At 43.0% G+C, this 22,811-nt stretch overlaps 10 protein-coding genes across 10 annotated transcripts; 4 read left to right on the top strand and 6 right to left on the bottom strand.

The window, feature by feature from the left end:
- Window positions 1-2,018: 2,018 nt before the first annotated feature.
- BDB00DRAFT_440962 (uncharacterized protein) lies at window positions 2,019-3,303 on the bottom strand. Its single transcript, XM_053117404.1, has one exon. The coding sequence runs from the start codon at window positions 3,042-3,044 to the stop codon at window positions 2,205-2,207; it is 840 nt and encodes a 279-aa protein (XP_052978561.1). The 5' UTR covers window positions 3,045-3,303; the 3' UTR covers window positions 2,019-2,204.
- Window positions 3,256-4,492, bottom strand: BDB00DRAFT_829191 (uncharacterized protein). Its single transcript, XM_053123923.1, has 2 exons — window positions 4,169-4,492; window positions 3,256-4,071 (listed from the first exon to the last, which is right to left on the bottom strand). Exon 2 carries the CDS (start codon window positions 4,065-4,067, stop codon window positions 3,342-3,344), a length of 726 nt encoding a protein of 241 aa, XP_052978560.1. The 5' UTR covers window positions 4,068-4,071; window positions 4,169-4,492; the 3' UTR covers window positions 3,256-3,341.
- A 1,260-nt stretch (window positions 4,493-5,752) lies between these two features.
- BDB00DRAFT_440868 (WD40-repeat-containing domain protein) lies at window positions 5,753-8,336 on the bottom strand. The gene is made up of 6 exons (XM_053117402.1): window positions 7,774-8,336; window positions 7,629-7,694; window positions 7,327-7,545; window positions 7,089-7,233; window positions 6,446-7,001; window positions 5,753-6,365 (listed from the first exon to the last, which is right to left on the bottom strand). Exons 1-6 carry the CDS (start codon window positions 8,127-8,129, stop codon window positions 5,953-5,955), a joined length of 1,755 nt encoding a protein of 584 aa, XP_052978559.1. The 5' UTR covers window positions 8,130-8,336; the 3' UTR covers window positions 5,753-5,952.
- BDB00DRAFT_440876 (uncharacterized protein) lies at window positions 8,337-12,108 on the bottom strand. Its single transcript, XM_053117403.1, has 4 exons — window positions 11,918-12,108; window positions 11,748-11,831; window positions 11,629-11,666; window positions 8,337-10,963 (listed from the first exon to the last, which is right to left on the bottom strand). The coding sequence occupies exons 3-4, from the start codon at window positions 11,664-11,666 to the stop codon at window positions 8,545-8,547; spliced, it is 2,457 nt and encodes an 818-aa protein (XP_052978558.1). The 5' UTR covers window positions 11,748-11,831; window positions 11,918-12,108; the 3' UTR covers window positions 8,337-8,544.
- On the bottom strand, window positions 11,811-12,510 carry BDB00DRAFT_829186 (uncharacterized protein). Its single transcript, XM_053123922.1, has 2 exons — window positions 12,328-12,510; window positions 11,811-12,252 (listed from the first exon to the last, which is right to left on the bottom strand). Exons 1-2 carry the CDS (start codon window positions 12,474-12,476, stop codon window positions 11,874-11,876), a joined length of 528 nt encoding a protein of 175 aa, XP_052978557.1. The 5' UTR covers window positions 12,477-12,510; the 3' UTR covers window positions 11,811-11,873.
- A 2,373-nt stretch (window positions 12,511-14,883) lies between these two features.
- Window positions 14,884-16,405, top strand: BDB00DRAFT_873557 (uncharacterized protein; the record flags this gene model as incomplete). Its single annotated transcript, XM_053127104.1, has 2 exons — window positions 14,884-14,965; window positions 15,057-16,405. 2 exons carry the CDS (start codon window positions 14,884-14,886, stop codon window positions 16,403-16,405), a joined length of 1,431 nt encoding a protein of 476 aa, XP_052978556.1.
- A 1,094-nt stretch (window positions 16,406-17,499) lies between these two features.
- On the top strand, window positions 17,500-18,559 carry BDB00DRAFT_829184 (uncharacterized protein). Its single transcript, XM_053123921.1, has 2 exons — window positions 17,500-18,448; window positions 18,538-18,559. Exon 1 carries the CDS (start codon window positions 17,679-17,681, stop codon window positions 18,228-18,230), a length of 552 nt encoding a protein of 183 aa, XP_052978555.1. The 5' UTR covers window positions 17,500-17,678; the 3' UTR covers window positions 18,231-18,448; window positions 18,538-18,559.
- A 349-nt stretch (window positions 18,560-18,908) lies between these two features.
- Window positions 18,909-19,825, top strand: BDB00DRAFT_829180 (uncharacterized protein). The gene has a single exon (XM_053123920.1). The coding sequence runs from the start codon at window positions 18,924-18,926 to the stop codon at window positions 19,440-19,442; it is 519 nt and encodes a 172-aa protein (XP_052978554.1). The 5' UTR covers window positions 18,909-18,923; the 3' UTR covers window positions 19,443-19,825.
- Window positions 19,826-19,895: 70 nt separating this feature from the next.
- BDB00DRAFT_829179 (inorganic phosphate transporter Pho88) lies at window positions 19,896-21,104 on the top strand. Its single transcript, XM_053123919.1, has 3 exons — window positions 19,896-20,231; window positions 20,356-20,445; window positions 20,595-21,104. The coding sequence occupies exons 1-3, from the start codon at window positions 20,036-20,038 to the stop codon at window positions 20,897-20,899; spliced, it is 591 nt and encodes a 196-aa protein (XP_052978553.1). The 5' UTR covers window positions 19,896-20,035; the 3' UTR covers window positions 20,900-21,104.
- Window positions 21,105-22,722, bottom strand: BDB00DRAFT_829176 (MED6 mediator sub complex component-domain-containing protein). Its single transcript, XM_053123918.1, has 8 exons — window positions 22,467-22,722; window positions 22,240-22,391; window positions 21,957-22,051; window positions 21,795-21,877; window positions 21,618-21,738; window positions 21,380-21,546; window positions 21,255-21,276; window positions 21,105-21,193 (listed from the first exon to the last, which is right to left on the bottom strand). The coding sequence occupies exons 1-8, from the start codon at window positions 22,527-22,529 to the stop codon at window positions 21,111-21,113; spliced, it is 786 nt and encodes a 261-aa protein (XP_052978552.1). The 5' UTR covers window positions 22,530-22,722; the 3' UTR covers window positions 21,105-21,110.
- Between the last annotated feature and the right edge of the window lie 89 nt (window positions 22,723-22,811).

Raw genomic sequence — 22,811 nt, 5'->3', positions numbered from 1 at the left:
ATCGACACCTTTACTTGTCTCGAGACCTATAAGCATCCTCTGATCCCAATTTATGTCAAGCGCAGAAACATATACGATGGAATACATTCAAAGCATACAATTTATGGAAGAACTCGCTACAAAGTATACATACAGCACATTGGATATATATATGATTTGGGTAAGAATAGCCACTACTTCACTTAATAAGAAATTGAGAAATAGTTGATCAACACCACGCCCATGCGGTGGACAGCAAAAAATGACATGCAGTATTTTACAGTTTCTGTTGCCAACCAAATCCATAAAAACAGGAGTGTTCTGCTATACCGTTAACCGTAAGTACGTCACTTACGAAAGTCGGTATTACAACGCCTGTTTTTCTGACATTCTGGACAGCATGCTGCTTCTGTTGCACACGCTCGTATATAAATTTCTCGCCAACATCAGCAAGAGAGTTATTGTCGGCGAGCATCCCGTCTTATGTATCGATGAGCTCCTGTTTTGATTTATGAAACCCTTTCGGACAAGCTTTTTCCGCTTCGAGAACCATTTTAATGGATACGATCTGACGGTGCCATGTACTACAACCCGTTCAAACGTATCCATTTATAATGCTTACAGTTGAACAAGCAGCAGACATAATAAGAGTATTAGAGAAAAGCAAGGATATCTAGAAGAAGTCGACGGCCGTGGATTGCTTGTGGCGCCGGCCAGCAGGTATAAGTATACTTTAACTATTGTCGCTATGGTTCTTTGATTTGTCACTTTATATTTTCGGCAACGTCTTATGAGATGATATCTATGTTTTTATATTGTATGAAGTCGCTGCAAGAGCAATTCGGGTGGTGCAGTCAATTTCCCGCACATTACGAGAGCATACATTTACGTCCACTATCGGAAATAATGATGTCAGAACGTTTTCCGATGTTCTCGCCTAGGCAACACATATTCGTGTCCTATACATACATTGACAGAATCTTCTTCCGATATATGTCGGCTCTCCCAGCCTACAATTAGCTCCCAAGCCTTCAGCGCATCGAATTGTCGTATGAACTTGGTTACTTGCTCTACTGCTTTCTACTCGAATATCAAATTCGGTTCTGCGTTTTTTACAGACGTTGCCGACGATTGCGACCCAAGGTATCGTATTTACGATATCCACATACTTGTATCCAATCGAGCCAATGCTGAATCAATGTGGTAGACAGTATAGTGCTTCTTTTTCTCTTTGCTCCAAATTACTGCTGTTTGCTGCAAAATAAATTGGGCATATAATACAAAAGTAGGCATAAGCATGGTTCGACTTATCGTGGATACGTCTGGACGGCCTTGCCGAGATGCTTTCTGCCAGACGCATCATTCATGATTTTTCGGCCTAAAAAGTACTGCTGTGGTCTGAAAACACATTACTTCAAGCCCGATAGAATGCTCTTGATGTAAGCTAGCATCTATCAGATAGTGATTCTATTATCATAGGGCTTGAAATTCGACAGCAATGTTCTTCTTATAAAACGTATGATTGAGGCTTACTACTTGAAGCACCGTGCTCTTGAGCATGAGAAAAAGTAGAAGCTCAACCATGAAAAATATGCTGATAAGTAGATGAGCGACAAGGAAAAGTTCGAGCATTCTGTTATAGAAGAATTCTCGAATAATATTTGCAATAAATGGAAGGGACAAATAGGAAAGTTACACTACTTGGGAGATGATAGGAGCAAGAAAACTCGCTATGATAGTTGATGGCTATCACTTAATCAATGATGTCGTGTACAAATGAATGAGAAAGAAATTACCTGATTGTATCATATATACTGAGCGGTGTGTGTGTTGTGTAGAATTGAACTTCCGAGTCTGTTAAGCTATGCATTGATATACTGTATGTACTAAACAATCATTTCTGAGAGCAAAACGAAAACTGACTTCCCCTGCACGCAGCAATGTATCATCAGTAAGAACAGTTCACCAGCTATAATAATAACATATAAGTATACACAATCGCAAGAAGTCAGTGTGTTGATTCAATGCAAGGAAATTCCAGCAAGTTGCGCCTTTCACCACCCCAAAGTTAGTGAAAAGTATTGTAAGTTTTTTTAATTAGGAAGAAAATTTTAGTATAATATACATATAGGATGTGAGTGTGAGTTTGAGTGAGTGTGCTATTGATTGATTGAGTGAGTTGGTAATTGAGTGTGTTTGTTGTTTGTGCGTGTAGTAAGTTATGATCATTGCAGTGAAGGTGGGTTTGGATGATGCATCTCGTGTTCTTCATTCATATGATGTGGTACGGGCGGTGGTGGTGCCATTCGTCCAGAAGATGCGATAGGCGCCGAGAATAACTGTTGTTGTGGCGACAATGCGTCAGTGACGCGCTTGGTAGGCACGGTGTTATGATGATGGACATTGACTGGAGGTGGTGCTGGTCGTGGCAGTCGACTGATCCGTTTCAATGAATTGACACTGATAGACCGTCGCACGTCGTCCCGGATCTGCTGCATCCGCCATTGTAGCAGACTATGACTACTTGCACTTGTAGGCGACTTTTCTAAATGTGCTGGCAAAGGTGACGGTGATCGTTGTCGTGGCGGTACTAATACCGATGCACCCGCAGAAGACGGTAATATTTCCTGCTGCTCTTCTTCCGCCAAAGTCTTGTCATTAGCAAACTGTTCTTGGTCATTGGGCATGAGAAGCAATTGTTCCAGCAACTCTTCTCGTGCTCGTGCCACACACACCAAGGGGAATACGCCTGTTTGTGAAGTCGATACATTCAACCCATAGCCCCATCCATCGTCCAGCTGGAAGATCAGGTACACAATATCGCCTTCACGGATATCTAGTTCGTCTTGTACCTGAGGTGGATAGCTGTGCACCGCCTCACAAAACAGCTCGGCCATCTCGACAGGATTGGGTGACGGCAGTTGTGTCTTTTCATCCATCTCAACCGCTGTAGAAATGGTTCCCGCTGCTGTAGTCGACACCCCGATCGATGCTGCACCGTTCGCATAGTTGGTGACCAGATGCTCGCGCGCTTCGTCATCGTCTCTATGGTGACCATTAGCCATGGTGTTGTTCGCAACGGTGGAAATGGGTAAAAAGCGCGTATTATCCCTCCGTCGCCAGCAAAAGAAGTAAAAGAGGGCAAACAGGATAATGGCGGCGCCTGCAAGGGATCCAACGACAATGCCGGCTATAGCACCTGCCGAAAGCGAGTTGCTGCATGACACATTTTGACAGCAGCTGTCGTCACCATGAGACTCGCAATATTCACACGCGTGCGTTTGGTTGTCATAGAATCCTTATTTAAATCGAAAAATTACTATTACTACTACTATCCAAACTCCCCGCTTGTCTCACCAAGATCAAAAAATGTACACGACACACAACACAATATGTGTGAAGGACTGATATTTACCACAGTTATCTGGTTCGTTTTCCGAGCCAAGGACGCAGCTTCCGTTGGTACCAGTGTACGCAGGCCATGATGAGCACTCGAGTGTAAATGATCCGTAAATAGAGCTGGGACAAGTAAATGATGATGCATCCGAGCTACTGCTGCTACCACTCGTGGTAGTGATATTTTCCAAACTGTCGACCCAGTCGTTGCAGGTAGACTGACACAGAGGTTCGGGTGTAATACCTCGGCCGTAATTGCAGGATAAGGAACCAGTGGCATCGTGCACAAAACTGGCACATAACCGACTGAGGGAATAGCGTGGGTAGTAAGTAGTTTCGTCGTCGTCGTTATTTTGGGTATTGTTGTTTTTACTGCAACCGAATTGCTGCAAGAAAGAAGACGAGCCAACATGGTTATACAAAGCATCGTCGAATGATGCCACGTCGTTGACGTTGGTCAAGAATGAATAGGCTGATTTCAAGTCATCGCTGAGACCGACGTAGTATTGGCTGAATGCGGGACATGCCTCGGATGAGGTGAGTTTGAGACAGCCGTCCGACTCGAGCTGGCCATTCACCAGTGAGCTTGGTGGTGCTGATATCAAGTAGTATAGTAAATAAAATATAAAGGTCGTTTTGGTGGTTATGGCAGCAGTACTTATGGTTGGTGTTGCGGTGGAATGCCAAGCCATAGCTCTAGCAAGGCAGAAAACAAAAAAAAGTGTAAGAAAACAGATAGGACTGTTGTACGCCGCGAAACGGATCGAAAGTTTTATATCAAGCGCGTATGTACCTGATGTGTATGCGTGCGTGGAGTTAAAAAAAGAATATACGAAACTGCAGTAATATAATAATGTACAATACTAATAAAAAGCGGGGTCAGGAAGAAGGGGTAAAGAAAGAAAGCGAACAGGACTCGCGAGAAATAAAGGAAGTGGCTAATATAGTCTAGTAGTAGTATAAAGTGACGAGGACGATGGGCAGCATGACCTGGTGTGTCGATCTGTAAAAACGAGGAAGGAAAGAGGTGTGTGAGCGAGAGGAAAAAAGAGACGAAAAATATAGGAAATCAGACGGGCTAAAAAAAGGTGTGCCTCGAGAAATGCAAAACGGGTAACGCGCGCAACTTGCACCTCAAAAAAGGCTATTCCAGCAGCAGCATTCTTAACAGTGCGTTGAGTTGTGAGACGACGGTGGGTTGCGGCGTTTTCTGACACGAGCCACAGCAGATTATTTGCCGCCACCTTTTCTAAGTTTAGCAACAACAGCAGGTCACTTCCATCCGTTTACTACAAGACGAGTCTGCCTGCTTTCTCAACAGACTATTGTCGTCCATTATCGTTGAGCAAGGCAATTTCTTAACCCTCCTCCGTGTACAGAAGGTGCACTTGATCTACCCAAGTCCGCTAGCTCCAAATGCTTAGAAAAGTTATTGGCTAGCTATTAATTATGATTGTAGTCCTATCATTCTGCGATAATGCTGATGCTGATACCGATGGTGAGGCAATCATCAGTGTTCATGATTCCGCGGTTTCGATGAATATGTTGTAGTAGACCCTGCTGCTCAACGAACGATAATATTAATAACCGGGCGGACAGTCGGACAGACCGGAACTTGGTTTTTTTTTTTTAATAATAATGAAACACAATTGACTAAAATTAGACTCGCATTTTGTAACCAAGCAAGACCGCTGTTGCTACGCAACAACGACCAGCTGACATACAACCTCTGGAATCGCCTAGCCAACACAAAATTTGTATGTGTTGTTAAGCAACAAGCCCTATCTCTCCCTTCGCTTAATAACCATACTCGGAGATGTGATCACTTTTGGTAATCAGAAATGCTCTCTCTCAAGGGTTCACTTTTTTTTGGGCAGCGCTTTCAATTATATCTGATTATCACACAAAAGAGTCTTTTTCCACCGTTAGACGTTGCAACGATTTCATCAGGAGACTCAGAGATGCTCCATGTAGTATAAGTGATAATAAGTAGAGTATCATCTAGAAAGAGATGGATGATCGTCCGACATACACGACAAGGGAAGATCATCGTCATGGTCACGTCAGAAGTTGGTATAATGAGGCTGACATCCCCACACAAAATTGTTAAAATATCTCCAATGGTGGCGATGACGATGGTGAGAACCGAGAAAGCTTTATGTTTATTAATAGAATGAGTGATTGGGGGAGGAGAGGGAGAGCAATGGTATGAGCCATGTACTACCCTCCCCAATAAACAGATTCTCTAAACTCTTCGCTTCATTGTAATACACACCCATCTGTCCATCTCTCTAACCGCTCTATTTCTCTCTGATCTTCATAACTCTTTTCCTTATTTTCAGTGTGCGGAAAAATCTCATTTGTGGCGAGTGCAAAATCGTTTGTGTTACATTCAATTAAATCGTACGATATTGATGACAGAAAAAGAGTTGGGGGGTGGGTTCAAGATGGAGATCCTATCCCTCCTACATATATACTAGCCACACCACCCCCATACATTACCGGTTTATTATATATTCTGTACAAGAGATTTAATAGTGTGTGGCCCAGTCAAGAGCTGATCTCACACGGCTTTTCTCATTGGAATTTATACAAATGCAGTGTCTTGTCCGTGAGGGCGCCAACAACCAGGTCTTGGCCCACTTGCTTTGCCTTGATATCCATCACCGGATCCTTGACAGGAAATGAGTCGATCGTTTCGTTCTCGTTGCGTAAAGATACGACACGCTCATGTGCAAAACATGCTACTATATCGTCCCTGTTTCTTTTACGAGGAAAATGGAATGTGCGTGCCATTTGAACTTGCGGGTACGAGCTTTCAAATGACCATATCCGCTCGATCGGGTCCTCTTCTGGCTTTTTTACTTGCTCTTCGTGACTAAGCTGGTATAAAGAATGTACTGTGCCACCGTTGGATTGAGGTGGTTTACGCGATGAAATTAGGATTGTTCGCGTTTTGGTGTCGTATGAAAGTGAATAGGGTTTATAGCCTGTTATATGGAAAGAAGTAGTGTAGAATTATTAGAGATGTTTGTTATTTTTCTTTTTTAATTGATCATCTTTATCTTACCTGGGTTGTCTGTGGATGGTAGCGAGTGAAATACTGGCTCCTGATTGGAAGAATCCAGTTCCCACAGGTACGATCCCATGTTGTTCGAACAGAGAATGATCCTATTGCCATTCTCTCGTTTGGTCGAGGCAAGCGAGTGTATTGGAAAGTTGTTGGACGATGTGTTGGGCCGCAGATGATGGAGGTGACTTTTGGTATTACGGATATCATATACGAGAACGGTATTGTTGGCGAGTCCACAGTAGAATAGATTGGAGTCTGTTTCATCAAATTCACAGGACCAGCCAGCTTTTTCGAGCGAGAATGCCTGAATTACATGCTTGTTTCGCACGCACGTTAATGCGAGCCTATTATCCAGACCAGTTGACAGCACCAGTGATTGTTGAAAGGGTGAGCACTTGATATCGCGAACCACCTTTTTGTGATTCGGCACAAAGTCGACGCTGTTGATATCTCGCAGACTGATTCTTTGCAACCCGTAACCACGGCTTTCGTTTCCAACCGATACAATCGCCATTTCATCCATCGAGCTAATCGCTAGGGACCTGCCCTGTTGCTAATATTTCAATTATGCATAACTCTTGTCAATAACTCTGAGTGTTTTCAATCATGCTTCTTTTTTCGTAGTCTCAAACATGTATACCTGGTATTCGAGCGGATACGAATAGAATTCTCGCAATTTCTGTTTACTTTCTGGCTCATCAACTGCTGCTGCTGATGTATATGATGCCGATGATGATGATGATGATGATGATGTTGCTCCTTGTGCCGAGCTCAATGCTACTATTCTAACACCACATAATAATAATAAAATTTAATATATCAATGAATTTTTAACCATTTACCGAATTTCCCGTTCTTCTATACTACTGCCAACTTACTTTTCTTGTAATTCTTGGAGGTCTTTCGCACTTTGACTTTGGTTCAGTAACTTGATTTTTCCTTTTAAGCTCATGATCTCCTTGGTCTTTTCATCGATAATTCTTTTGGATTCCTCGAGCTCTTTTCGAACTCGTTCAAAGTCGCTGGTATCATACGCAACTAACTTTGTGACAATGATCCGTCGTAAATCGGTTTTTTTGAGAACTGGTCCGTTTTGCCTAACAAATCACCAATAATCAATCACTTGTGTCAGTTCTCTTGCGTTGTACATCATTTCTTCATATAATATAAACCACGCTACCGGCAGTTGGGACAACGTGCTTGCGCTCTATCCTTTTGTTTTGCACTGATCCATCTCGTTATACATCTATTTTTATACACTTCGTGGTTAAATTCTCTTATTCATTGTTTGAAAGCTCTGTCTGTTCTTAGTGTATACTACATACGACTCTCCGAACGTATGTCCACACTTGGTGGCGACTATGCAGTGACCGCCTTGGTTGGTCATGCCTTTAAAACAAATTTGGCAAATTGTTGCCTTGTCGTTATCGTCGTCATCGTCCTCTTCGTCGCTACTACTATCGTCAACTCGTGGTCGTTTTCCCTTGTTGAATCTTCCTCCACCATGTACAAGATGAGTGGTTGAAGATTCTTGAAAATTAATGTCGGTATCGTCGTTGTTGCTCGATTCGCCTTGTTGTTGTTGTTGTTGCTGCTCCTGCTGCTGCTGTGGTATTACTTGTTGTGCTGCTTCAGTGGTTGCTTTGAACGATTGCCCAGCACTTGCATAGAATGGGTGCATTGCACAAGTGCTTTGTAAAAAAAGGAATACAGAAAAATCGAAATAAGGAAAAACGCGTAACCACGTAAAAAAATTTCCTTTCTCGCAACTTCGCGTTTTGATTTCCGCGACAGTGTTTTAAGAAAAAAGTAAACTTTTTAATGAAGATGCATTGATAGAGAAAAGCTATGTATGTACAGAGAGGTATATAAACAATGCATATAGGTGATAACTACAATAAGGGGAGATATGTGCAACGATAAAAAAAGAATGTGACAGGTATTCTTAAAACTAAGAAGCGGTTTCGCAAAGTTATTTGGAAATCAATACTGTCAAGAAAAAAAAAAAGATACATTAGCAATCAGAAACAAGGAAATAAGAAAGATTAGAGCAAATTACAGAAATGGCACACTTACACTTCAGTAGTGAAAGTTTATCACAGTTGTGTATTCTCGGAAGCAGCAGCAGCAGCAGGTTGTGCGTTTTCTTCATCCATGGTCCCATCTTCTTGCTCTTCTTCTGCATTATCCATCTCCTCATCCACTACTTCTTGCATGCCCACATCACCGTCTCGATCCACCATGTCCTCTTCCATTTTTTCACCTTTGGTACCAACCATTCCTGCACTGCCTCCTTGTACTTGTTCAACATCTTTACCCTCTTCAATATTTTCATCAGCACCTGCAGCTACACTGCTGTCGACTTCATCCTCCACCATTGTATCAACTTCGGGATCCTTAAAAGTCAACATGGTAGTGGTAGTAGCGGTGTTGCCATTGTGAATAGCATCTACTTCTGCTGCTGTTGCTGCTACTGGAGTTACTTCTTCCGATGCAAGGGTCTCGGCGACTTGTTCAGCAACTCGGGTATCTTCAGTAACGGGATGGCTGGGTGATTGACCTAGCGCGTCCTCCATTGACTGCAGTAGCTGAGGCGTCGAGACTGATGTATCAATATTCTCCGTCAAAGACTGTTGCTGCTCTTCAGAAGCGTCTTCCGTTGGTGTTCCAAGAACGTCAGCTTCTGTTACTAATGGCGATGATGCTGCAGTAGTCCCTTTTTCTTCCTCTGCTCCAGCAGTTACTACGACACTCTCAGATTGTACATCATCAGTTGCCGTTGCTGTTGTCACTTTAGCTTGTTCGATTTCAGTTACTGTTTCGATTTCTTCAACTTGAATGTTGTCTTCAGGTCGAGCGACTTCGTTGTCAGCTGACATCGCTGTCTCTGTGAGAGTCTTGTCGTTGGCTTGTCCGAGTCGAGCTGTATTTACTTGAGTTGCTATCGCGCTTTCATTACCATCATCATCATTACTAGCCTGTTGTGTCGTTTCGATAACGTCTTTTTCGCCTTGTTCATCTATAACGGCCGTGGTTTCAACTTGAGCTGCAGTAGCCTCGTCGTCGTTTTGTTGTTGTTGTTGCTGTTCGGGCTGCTGCTTCGTATTGTCATCATCTAGCGCGTCCAGCCCTTCAACCACTGGTGATGGCTCCTTTTGGAGGGCTTCTACATCATCATTGTCGCCGTTATCCTTGGCGGAGGGATCGTCGTCTTGCTCAGGCTTGGGTGATGACACGGAGACCGTACCTTGTATCTCCTGCATCTCGTCATTTTCCTTGTTGTCGGTAAGGGGGAGATCCGAGCCTTCCTTGGTAACAAAATCATCGCCAACCTGATGCTGTTCAGCCGGACCAGCCACAAGTGCCTCCGGCGAATCTTCCGTGGCCACAGGAGGGGTTTGCTCTGTTTCTTGTTCCGCCTCTTCTTCTTCTTGTTGCGGTTCAGGCTCATTAACATCAACAATAGCTTGTTGACTCTCAATGGCCATGTCCGCATCTTCAACTACTCGTTCGACATCATTGTCGTCCACAGCATCTCGCTCAAACACCTTGCTATCTTGGTCACCCACAACCGGCACTGTGGAAGCAACTTGTCCATCCTCTTCCATACTGATAGGGCCAACCTCCTTTTCTTGATCTGAAGAAGATACTTTTTCGCCATCTTGAGGCCAGACGAACTCTACACCATCCATGTCTTCCACCAAACCATCGATTTCTTCAATTTGAACACCGGATGACGTGAACACATCGTCGGCGGTGGAACCTTGCTCTTGGTCTTGGACTTCAAGTTGTTGCTCATCACCAGGATGAGAGGCCATAGTTTCTTTTTCATTCAATTCAAGATCGGACCTGAAGACATCTGTATCTTGTTCTTGTTCGGACGAAGGAGGACTCTGTCGTGTAATAGCAGCGTTGATATCGTCTTCATTGGCTTGCTGTAGCTGATCTGGCACAGGTGTCGAAACTGTTGTCGATATCGCCGTTGACGTCTGCACATCGTCCAACAAAGAAACGTCAATTTCAACATCTGCTGCTGCTGCTGTAGCTGTAGCTTCGTCAAGATGGCCATCCTTTTCTGTGGCTTCAGCATCGACAGCAGATACAGCAACAGGCTCAGCTTCGTCCTCGTCCTCTGGTTCAGATTCCATATAATCGATCAACTCATCTTCAATCTCGTGAGCAGTCTCGGATTCTTCTGCCTCTTTGGCGGCAGTAGGTGGAGTGACGGTAGCCGACTCAGGCTGCTCAACGAGTTCTGGCTCCTTTTGTTTTTCCTGCGATTCGGCGAGAAGTGTATTGCTTTCGTCAAGCGCTACTTCAGTCTCTTCTTCAACAGTCGCTTCCTCAGCAGGAGAAGTAGCAGTGACAGTGTCCTTGGCTATAACAGAACCTTCGCCCTCGACAGATGCATTCTCCTTTTCTACTCGATCATCCATCGGAGCATCAGTGTTTTCAGTTACTTCAACGACCTTGTCAGGAATGTAGTCGGGAGAATCAGGAAACTCCATAGCCAAATCAGCACGAGACTTTGCCATGCGACGCTTGGCATCCTTGAACCACTGGAGCCGGGACTCCTGATAAGCAATCGAAGTTTCCCGCATGTAAAACAAAAAGTTGTACTCGAGATCAATGATGGCAGTCATCCACTCATGACCACAAACATACTGACTCTTTTTTCTACTGCCATCTTCACCATTTTCACCCTCGCCATCTTCATTAGCAGTGATAAATGGCTGCGGTTGCTGTGATGGCTTGTATACCATGGCCTGCGCACGATTCACCCAAGGACAGTACTCCATATGATCAAGGACATTAAATGTCTGTGGAGTACGGGTTTGATTCAGCCTCATTGTTCGGAAGCAGTGATGACATTTCAAGGAATGCACACCGCCGTGGAGGTACAGTCTCCAACCAAAGAGAGCAATGATGTAAGGGATTCTCTTAAAATCCGGCAAAGCAGGGGTATCGTAGTAATCCGGATATTCTTCAGAAGCTCGAATAACAACGTCCAACTTTTCAAGCTGATCAGGAGTCTATATAGAGGGAAGAAGAGGTCAGTGAAAAGAAACATATGCTAAAAAAAACTAACAAAAAATCCTTACCAAAGGATGTTCAACAGTAGGTAATGAATCACCACAGGTGAGTAAACGGGCACCTTCTGTGCTAATTAAGTCAAGTGCTTCAGTTGAAGTGCGAAGGGGAAACGCGTAAATGTCATCTATATGAAATGCAGTTAGTTACAAACAGTCACATGATTATTCAACGGTTGATTAAGAACCAATCAACAATCAACACTTACCGGAACATTTATCAAGTTTCCAGAAACATCCAGGCCGGTGAAGTTTGCTCAAATCCGCTAGGTAAGTTTGCATAATTTCTTGGACTACAAGAAGAAAAAGAATATGGGATAAGTAAGCCATTGCGATCAGATATACAGAATGCACTGCATAAAGAGTTTGTATAAGTTACCTTTGGGTACGCTTGTTTTGAAACAGCTAATGTCAATAACAAAGTTTGTACACTGGCAGGATGGGCACAAGAGTTTACAAATATTTTGCTTTGGACCACCCACAACGTGTGTATCAACAAAGCCATGCATGGCACACTGAACAGCATTCACAGGTCGTCTTTTTGAAACAAAGGGTGCTGAAAAAGTTTCAAGTCGTTTGTAAAAAGCTTCACGGTCCAATGATGGCCTCATGGCTACTGGCAACGCTGATTCTTCTTCTGAGGATGACGAAGTTGTGGCAGTGATAGTAGTAGTTAGTATTTCTGTGGCTTCGGATCGTGCTCGTTTTGTTAATCTAGAACGAAGAAAAAAGATTAGCTATAAAATTCACTTGTGTTTTACACGAAATCAGAAAAGAAAAGAAGTTTACGGGATGAGTGCATCTGACGAGCTGACAAGATCAAAGCTTCGTTTGGAGTAATTTCGTTCCGTTCTCACTGTCTCGCATAGATTTTGTAGATCGTTGCAGCGTTGAAGCAAGCTATTGCTGCTTGCGGCATCTTTAGAAGCCTCCATCATGTTGAATGGTATGAAAGTAAAAATGGTTGGTATTGGCCGCAGCTCTTGTCCCAACTTTAACCTTAGGAAAAAAAAAATTGAAGCTATGTGATTGGCTAGCTATTAGTCTCGCCGTAATCCGGCGGACGTACAAAGTCATGAGCCGGGCGCCGGGGAGATGTTGTCCAGATCCTTTATTTGAAATAACCGTGAAACGAGAAACAGAGCCAATGAGATCAAGATAGTGATAGTGGAGTCTTTTCATTATATGCACCTACAACCTTTCCTGCATCTGGCGTGCACGATGGCTTTTCGGATTATAGCAGCAGCATCTTTGGCCTGAAGACGAGGTGGTTGCTGTCACCATTTTGTCATTGAAAGATATGAAAACTGAACATATGGCAACTTTCGAGCACCTTTTTCACCTACCTTTTTACCTCACTCTGATTTTCTAATTTGAAGCCACCCCTCCATAGCTCTGAAGAAATTTTGTTCGCTTACGAAAAGACTACAGTAATGGTACTGAGGGATCAATTGCATAATACTGCATATTACGGCACCCTAGAAGATGAAATGTCTTCGACTATATAACAGTGTATCTCTGCTCTCTTCTACGTCGTAATCGATTTCAGCAATACGAAACAGGACTATGTAATATTTTGGCGTCGTTACGTTGATAAATAATTCAGGTTGTTCTTCTATTGTAAAAAATCTACCTCCTACGTCTATAAGCCGATGATATGAGAGAAAGGCAGCATAAGAGCGAACAATACATAGTGTATAGCTTTCTAAAGATATAAAAATGATAAACACTGTGCATTACAAAGCAATGGAGAGACGAAGGACTACGGCAGCTCAAGGACTCCGTGGGTGAAATCAACATTGGTAGATCAGAATGACAACTTTTTGCCGCCTGCATCTACAGCGCGGCCAGATGCTCAACCTAGAGATATATCTTTCATTTCAATGGTCATACCTTTCTTCCCCTTTTACTGGTAATCACATTAGCAAGAAATGCTTCTCTAGCTGGCCGTATCTGGTCCTCAAAACAATGCAGTATGATAACATAGAAGCGTAAGGTCGACTAGTCGTAAGTGTGAAACGTACTGTACAGTCAAGCCTTATTCATCGCTGGCAATGAAGTGTCCTTACCTGATCCATTTATACATACTTATAGTCTCTACAGGTTGTCCGACAATTATGAAAGCGCTGCCCTCGTCATTCGAAGCATCGAAATATCATATATGTTCATAAATGGTCATCCTAGACACGTCTACAAGAACTTCGAAGACCTGCCAACATTGAGCAACATGAAGATCGATCGATCGAACGCTTTTAGGGTATTCGAGGAGTGAGAAAGATTATAAAGTCATCAATAGCTCGGTGTCTTAACGCTCTTACATCACTTCTGGTAAGAATGCAACGTACGTGACAGATGGACGTAAGTGCTTTTACTTTTGGAAACTCTTACACTCTTCTTTACATGATACTGTAATTTTATAATGCTGACCATCATTATTGCTACCGCTACTACTAATTTTTCCAGTACGACTTTATTGTATTCCCAATACATACATACACCCTAAACATACTAATAAAGCCCGGTATTCCTTTAAGACGACCGGAATGCTTGTAGAATACGCGTAAGCACGACCATCACTTACCATGTTTCATCTTCTTTTTACTTTTGAAAAATAGGAAGCAGATGTTCCACTTAAATTACCAGAGAAACACCCACAAAGTAGAAGAGCAAGTACTGATTATATCATCCGTCTCTTTTTTTCAGTGAAGTAAATTCGTTGCAGTGATTTTTAGAACTATATATATCTAAAGACATGGCTACAGGCGTGATAAAGCTTTTGATAATCTATGCAAAATAGTTTGGTCTTTCTGAAGTTTGCAATATTTGTTTTTTTCTTAAAACATCGTACGCTAATCGCATACAAACAAGAAAGTGAATTGTGTCATAAAAAACAAGAGATTACGCAGCAGCTGCTTGTGTGGTCTTCAAGAACATCACTACGCATGGCATCATGCATCTTTAGCTTTTACTCATTTATACTGTAATAATGGATAAGGATCGAATACATATTGAGATAATGCCAAAAGATCGATGTTCAACGTGCGCGCCAGGAGTTTACATGGCAGCAAATACATATCGGTGAGCGACAAAGTAGAAGGCATGCAATTTTATAAGAAGCTCTATTCTTATTTGTCTGCGTCCCTTCCAACAATAAAAATAACATTAAACGGACAAATTTCAAAACTCGCCACCGACGTCTTTACTACTGTTGTGCTCTTGCTTATCTGCTGACAGACTGCACCGGTAATTTTTCCAACCTTCTTTTTCAAGATTTGACAAGAGTATAGTATCTCTCCTCCCTTCCCTTCCTTTACAACCAACTATCCTTCTTATCGGCCACCCTTAATGAAGCTATTCTACTATACAATATGCGCGCTACTACTATCGCCCTTATTAGCACCTGCGATACCGCTGGAAGAAACTAGTAGTATGTTAACTTGTGAGTTTCTGATTAACAATAAATAAAACCATAATTTTTTTAAAATGAAGGATACTGAGAGAGAATTAATGTACGTTAGCCGCCAATCACACTGCTACTGCAAATTCCATTGAAAGCATATCAGCATCATATCGGGCATCCGACTTTTTAATCGTGCCAACTGCCAGCGAACAAGACGAAGAGCTCCGTGCTGCTCGTGTAGTAGAAACAAACTTGGTAGCTGCACAGCCTCATCATCCAAAATCACCATCAACAAAACTAATAGACGATGAAGGAAATCAACAGCAACAATTACCAAAATTCCCCGATGATGATATACAAAATAATGCAGCAGAAGAACCACAAGAGCAACAAGAACTCAACAAAAATGTCATTGCTGGCATTGTTGGTGCTAGTGGTGCCGGTCTGGTAGCAGTTATTGCCGTAGGTATCCTTGTATGGCATACACAGCGACGAACCTCGACAACGGGAGGAGACGACAAAAAGTTGTGCGACAACGACACGCGTAAAGATCCCAAGCTGACTTCACTACCACCAGGAGAACCAATGATTGTAAGCGCTACATTTTTCGACGATTGGGATCAGCATCAGCACGATATACATCAATCTATTTCAAAGTTTCCTTCATCGACATACAGTGCAATATTCGCAGCGACAGCGCCCAACGGTTCCTCAGCTTTACATGACGACACAGCAAACGATGTAATTACCCAGACGAATAATAATTTGGGCGAGCATGAAACGGCCTGGAGCTCGGATACCGGTAGTAGCGACAGCATGTCCATCCGTAATTTATCCAGCTACAGTGTCGAAGACAGTTCAACGACGACAAACACCAGACAACAGCAACAATTCATTACTACAACACGACCAAACCCCATAGCATTAGTACCAAGCGTAAACAGTCATCACCAGTCAACGACTGATTCTATAGCTGAGTCTACAATTCGATCTCGACCATCAAGCACCTCGGAACGAGAGCAGCAGCAACATCAACAAGAACCACAGAAACAAATAAGTATTCTTGACAAAGATGATAAATACGCACTATCCCTAGTCAATCGGAAACTATTACACTATCCAGCACGATCTCGATATGGTTTTGCAACAAGTTCAACGACCATTCAAAGACCAGAAGAAAAAGCATCAATGAGCGATACTGCGATGACCTCATCCTACAATCTAGAACGCTTATTCTATCCTTCGTCGTCGTCGTCGGGTTATACCCATTCGTTTCCTCCTTTAACATCATCAGATAAACAAGAAGAAGAAATCAACAGTGATGAGAATAACGGACAATTTGTAACGCCGTTTGATCTCCCAGCTTCAACATTCCTGACATTACCAAATTGTCCGTTCCCGCTAGTTAGTAGACAATCCATACTCAATGATCCGGAGAAGCGCCAAGGGGTCCACGAGATACCATAAGCAATACATTATGGTGGCCACTACGGCGAAAAGAACGATAATGTGAAGTCATACGTACCACATTATGACTCTAGTATTCTTTCGTTCTTGGCCCATCTAACATAAACCACATAATTCTTGTATATTCATTTTAAATTGTACTTATTCGCATGCATTCTTCTTTTACCTTTTAGCATAGTTTTTTCTGTTTTAAAGTCATGTATTACACAGCTACTCCTCCTATCACTGTTCTTCACCCAAAAACCAAAATTTATAAAAATAGTCCTTTTGCTCGATGGTTTGCTGAGATTGCTTTGTGTTTATTTTTATTGACGCCATACTGCATGAATTCATAAAAGTGAAACAGTATTAGCGTCGTTTGACACTTTCACTTGCTGTGTGCTGTAACGACATCCGCCGCCAAGAACCTCCTTGGCGCACGCGGATAACTCTTCTAGAATAAGTGACTGTTACTCTATACTCGAGCAAATGAATGCCATGGACTTGAAGCCAGTATGCAGACTTTGCGCGGCGATCCATACCAGTTACTTGGCTCCAGCCAATTTGTCATTTTGATTAAAACGTGGCAATATGACATGAATAGCAGCATTATTGCTGTTGCTGTTGTCAAGAGGTCATTGTGTACGAAGCCAATGTAGAAGCCTGCAAAGAAAAGGGAAGACACTCGACCCCCTGGGACCTTAACAGCATTATCCCTTTCTCTGCAAGTAACATCACCCGTTTCTCACAACACATCATTGCAATTTATCAGTACCCAAGTAAGGAGGAAGCGAAGCACGCACAGTCATTTGAAGCACGAGGGTCTTACTTGTGTAACATGAACCCTTTCGGTTGCAATGCCCGTAAACATCACCAGCTGTTTATCATTAGTGTTTGTGCTGTAACAGGATAGACCTGGTTACAATGAGCGTGGCAATGCATGTAATGGTCGCATGTTCCTGTACGTACATATTGCACTAGTGATGTAATGACGGATGTGCAACCAAGGCCAAGTGACATGGAGGCTTTAAGAAGCGTATCTCTGTGTGTGTGTGGAGGCACTCAAAGAGCAGCCAAATGCGTGGAGTTGCAACAAGGCAATCTTCTTTTCCAGGAAATACACTAAACTCCTTTTCCCTTTTTTTTTTTGCGAGCCTCCCTTTTTGCTTTTTCTTCTTCTTTCTTTCACTTGTTCACTCAAACTCTTTGTCAAAAAGCTCTCTTTTCTACTTATTTCTTTGTTTCAACGTAACCTGACTTGCGAACCCGCGAAAAGAACAACAAAAAACAGAATATGGGTGCTCAAGCGGTAGATTACCGTGTTTCAAGGGTCGTAGTCTGTTGTAAAGACTGTGGTCAAGATGTTGGCCTCTATCCTGCTCGGCACAAGTGTCAAGATGTCGTTCGTCCACCATTGCCACCATTACCAACAAAGTTTAGTGCCACTACGAGTAGCCACGACGATAACTTACGAGTGCCTCGAAAACCCGTACCTTCATACGACAGTGAAAGTCGATCCAGACCTACATCCGCTGCTTCATCCACCTCGAGCAGTACATTCAACCAGCATGCCCCCTCTGACACTTCCTCGGCAACTTCTACCGGCAGCAAATGGTCCCGATTTGTTCGGTCACCAAGTAACAATAACATGAAGAATGGCAATAGTGGCCAAGGCGACAATGATGACGATTCGTTTTATTACAATAACTTTGCTGCTCATCTTCCCGAAACCTCGAGCGATTCTTCCTCGCCACAGCAGTCTGGCAAAAAGTTATGGGGAAAAGTACGACAGAATGAAAAGTGGAAGCAGCTGAACGAGAAATGTAAGTACAGTTTGCGTGTGTAGTTGTGGATGGTGGGATGATACCATCCCACACCTCCTCTCTTTCTTTCTCCTGTCTATCATTTCAGGCACCAGAACTTTATTTCTCATTGACTGGACTGGATTGGAATTGGTTGTATTAGACGAGAAGCCCAAACAAAGTGCAAAGTTATGGGGAAAGCTGGTGCAAGCAACGCAAAACATGGCGGACAAGATACCCTCGCGTGATGATCGTGGCCCTGGTATGGCTTCTTTTTCTCCACTTGAAACAATCGAGAGAGTGAGAAAAAAAAAGAGTTTATGTGTGTGTGTGCTCACGCGGGAAATATAGAGTCGGATGAGTCTGATTGGGAGGGTGAATCGCATGTATCACGAGTACTTCGAGAATACTACGAGAAAAAGCACGAGCCCTTACCTCGATGGCTTTACGATGAACGCGCACCTCGACAACAGCCACAAAGCAACCGTCGTAGCTACGAAGATGACGACAGCATGCTGCCACCGCTCGACCATCCCAGACAAGCACGAGCATCCGGGCGTAAGCAAAAGTTATGGGAGGCCAATCCAGAACCACAAATGTCACAACGAGAACGAGAGCGAGAGGAACTGCGTCAGCAGCGACGAGCTCCCCTTGCTGATAACAACAACGGTTATGCTGCTGCTGATGACCGTCAATCCAGGCGTGCTGCCCATCCTCCTCCTCCTCCTCCTCCTGCTATGGATACAAGTAGTGCTTACGACGAACGTTCTTCGTACCGACGTGGCGGTGGCCATGTGGATCACGATGCATATGACGACCGCGCTCCTACTGCAAGAAGTGCCACTTACCGTCGTCCAGAACGACAGGAAAACGAGGGTTGGAAAATGTCATCTAGAAGTAATACGACAGCAGCAGCAAGTGGCGGTGGGCGTTATGGCCATGTGGAGAGAGCACCACCACCACCTACTACTACTACTACTACTAGACCAGCGCATCATGGTTATGATCATGACGATTACAGTTCAGCAACATCTAGGAATTATCTAAGCGATCGACGTGCCGGGCCACCACCATCATCCGCTCGAGCACGATCCCCCGGCCGATATAATGACGACATATCACCATCTACTTCATCAGATTATTACGGCAACCGATACGGCTCGCCACCTCGAGACCGTGTGCGCGGTCCACGTGATATACCAAACCAGTTTTCTTCTTCAAATCGCTATGCTGAAAGAGGAGGAGGTTATTTCTAGACATACCATCCCGACTTTTTCTTTCCTCCCCCCTCCTTTTTTTTTTTGTTCAGCTTATAAAACCAATCCCACCATTCCACCATTTCATTCCATCACAATCACACACAATCAATTTAGACATTTCTTATCTCTGTTGCTCTTTTCTTCCATTAATATCTGTACCATACCAACCTTCATAATCTATGCCGTTCCATTAATTGAATAAACTGAAGAAAAAAGAAAGAATAGCAATAATAATGTGGTTATATCGGTCGGGTTTTCTGTATGTGCATAGCGGAGGGTCATGTTGCTCCTTGATTATTCTGTGCATATACTTTACCTCTGAATCAGCATCTCGATCAAGGGCTCTTCTTTTTGAGAGAAAGATTGATTGGGAAACCCTCGTATGTTACACAGCAAAGAGAGCTTAAATTGACCATTATCGAATTATCTTGATTTAAGGTTTGCCAGCAGCTTCCCCAGGCGTTGTTGCCATTGGTTATTTCCTAGCTTAGTGTTCGCGATAGAAACATCCGCGTTGGATACCCGCTTCCACACAACACTCTCTTCTTTCTCTCACACTCATCACTTTCTTCCCATCACATACAAGTACCATGTTATCCTTATCACGCGTAGTTAACCATCCCCTTTTCAACTTTGCCTTCTTCATGGGCATTCGGCAAGTCACCAAGCGATTGCCGCTGGAAGAGCCTTCGTACTTGTGGTCGCTCCGTATATTGTATTTGACATGCCAGTTCATTGCCATTGGCATGAACTATTGGTTGATTTGGCAAGTAAACAAAAAGAATGGTAAGAAAAGATTTTTTTGCTTGTTATATATTGCTCGTCCGGGTCTACCCAAGATTGCGTGTGATTGGTAGTATGGACATCTCGGGTGGACTCTTGCTGACATGGGTTTTGGGATCGTGTCTAGATACAACGTCCTTACGTTACGTCGAACCTGCTCAACAGCAGTGGGATGGTACACAGTCAGAGGAAAAGCTTGTCAGCACCACAAATAAAGGTAAGGGAAACAGAGAAGAGATCTTGGAGAGAAAGAGTGATGGGTGTTATGGCGAAAGACAGAGAAGCTATTGTGTTTGAGGGAGGATTATAACTGAACGAAATATCGTTGATTGAAATGGATGCTTTTCGTGTACTCGTCGTATCTAGACTATGATGTGGCCGAAATCAAAAAGGTGATGAAGCAATCTTTTACGGGTATTGCCATGATTGGATTCTTGCATCTTCAATTCAAGTTTGTGCAGCCCTTGATTATCCAGTCGATCATGGTGTTCAAGACATTCTTTACCAGCAAGGAAGCGCGTATTCATATTTGGGGCGAGAGTACGTCGTCCGGTCCTTTGCGCCGTCCATTCCGGGCTGATTCGCCGTTCGGTTTTATGCCCCAAGGCAAGCAGCCAAAGACCGACAAGGCTTCCATCAAGCGTGCAGAGAAGGCAATGAAGGCCGAGTAAAAAAAAGTAAAAAGAAACAATAAAAATGGGATCGATAGAAAAAGAGAAGTTCCCAAGAGTATTTTGACATTATTCAACGACACCAACAAACGCACCTTATATTACACTTAAATATCACAAAAAAAAAAAGAACGGGGATAATTTTCATACCAGATTGCAGCAGTAATCTTTCTTTTATGTACAATAATTATAATATATAAAATAATACGGGTTATTTGCCAGTGGATTTCTTTTTACGCTTGCTGATGTTGCCTTCGTCCGTCTTTTTACGCTGCCGCTTTCCGCCCGCTTCTTCTGCACAAGTGTACCTCGTTAGCATGCCTCATCAGTGATATACTACTCCACAATAACTTACCTCTGTTGCCATGCTGTGACGACTAGATTTTAAAAAAGAGTACCAAATGATGAGTTGTCGCAAACATGCCCAACAATTTTTTTTTTAGCAAACTGGCAATGGAAATTGAGAACAAAAAAGCCTACCGTCCCAACGGATGCCAGGCTGCTAACTTCAGGTGTATTGGTTACCACTGTCTGCTCTGGAACAAACCGATTTTGTGCTATTCGTAAAGCTGAAGCTTCAATGGCACGATCCATCCAATGCCGAAACTCTTGGTTTTCTCGTGCACGAAGTGTTCCTCCTTGTTGACCTAGAAAAGAGTTCGCCAATTTGTTTTTTTATTAAACCATACCAACAACACCAGGAAATATGTAAATATACCTTTGGATTTGTCTGTTGATGCTGGTTTAGAGGATTTCCAGCTGTATCCTTTCGCAGGATGGAAATCCATCCACTTTTGTGTTTCTTTGAAAGCGCTGTTGACATGGAACAGACTCGTTAACTAGAATCCCTAAATAATTAGCCTTCTCTTCTACCATTGTCATTTATGATACTTACTAAACGGTTAGCAATCACAGAATAGATTGTAGGAGATTGGTATACATTTGCGCCCATGATATAGTACGTAGCAATTGGATTCACTATGGTCATATATAACCACACATGTTAGATCAAAGTATTTGCACAATACTTTTTTTAATAACAAAGCTGCTCTTTTACCATCGTTCGGTTCAGGCCCTCGTCTATACCGTTTTTGGATCATCCATACAGGAGGTTGTTCGTGCACCACCGCGAACTCAATACCGGTCATCTTTCTGAATAAATTGAAGAGTAATGGTGTCCTTAATTGTTTAGCTTTTGTCCTCTTCTTTCTTCGAGTCGGGCATGCGCACGCGCGTGTATGTGTGTAATGAATGCGGTTGTCGTTCGTTCGTTTGTTTCGTCCGTTCAGTCATTTTTAATCTATACGAAACAAATAGATAACGAGGAAAATCACGCTTGCCTTAATGCTTCAACAGTTGCTTCATAAGGTTGTCGTAAATCGTTATATTGTGTTTGCATAGAAAGTACTTGGTTGTTGCACTGACGATCCCAGAACGGAGACATTGCAAAGTAATCGAGGACCATTTGTTGATTTTGAAATCCTCCAACGCGCTACCACGCATTCCATGAATTACTTTCTTTTCTGTCCATCGTGGTCAAAAAGAGAACAAAATATCGTATATATACCTCTAACCAATTGGTATCACGCCATTCTACGCTAGTTAGATCTTCGGTTGAAGGTCGCTGCATATTTGTGTATCGTTCTTGGGTAAAAGGAAAAGATCTCTTGAGTCTCTCGAAGCTCCGGTTTCTCTAATATGCGTGTATCAATGAACGAGTCTCACTAGCTATGAGCAGTCTAATAGTCGAGGATCACGAATATTCTTTTTTTAGCCTCCAAAAGTAAAACAAGGCACGCTAGAGGATATGTTGTCCAAGTATGTTATAAAAGATCAGCAAACTCTGCTGCTGTTCTCTCAGCCCTTTCAGTTTTTCACATATGCGCTCGAAGCAAAGCATTCTACTGGTGAA

The sequence above is a fragment of the Zychaea mexicana genome, assembly GCF_025766255.1.
Source record: "Zychaea mexicana strain RSA 1403 chromosome Unknown BDB00scaffold_49, whole genome shotgun sequence".
Classification (NCBI taxonomy): Eukaryota; Fungi; Mucoromycota; class Mucoromycetes; order Mucorales; family Lichtheimiaceae; genus Zychaea; species Zychaea mexicana.
This window is presented reverse-complemented; position numbering and strand designations above follow the sequence as displayed.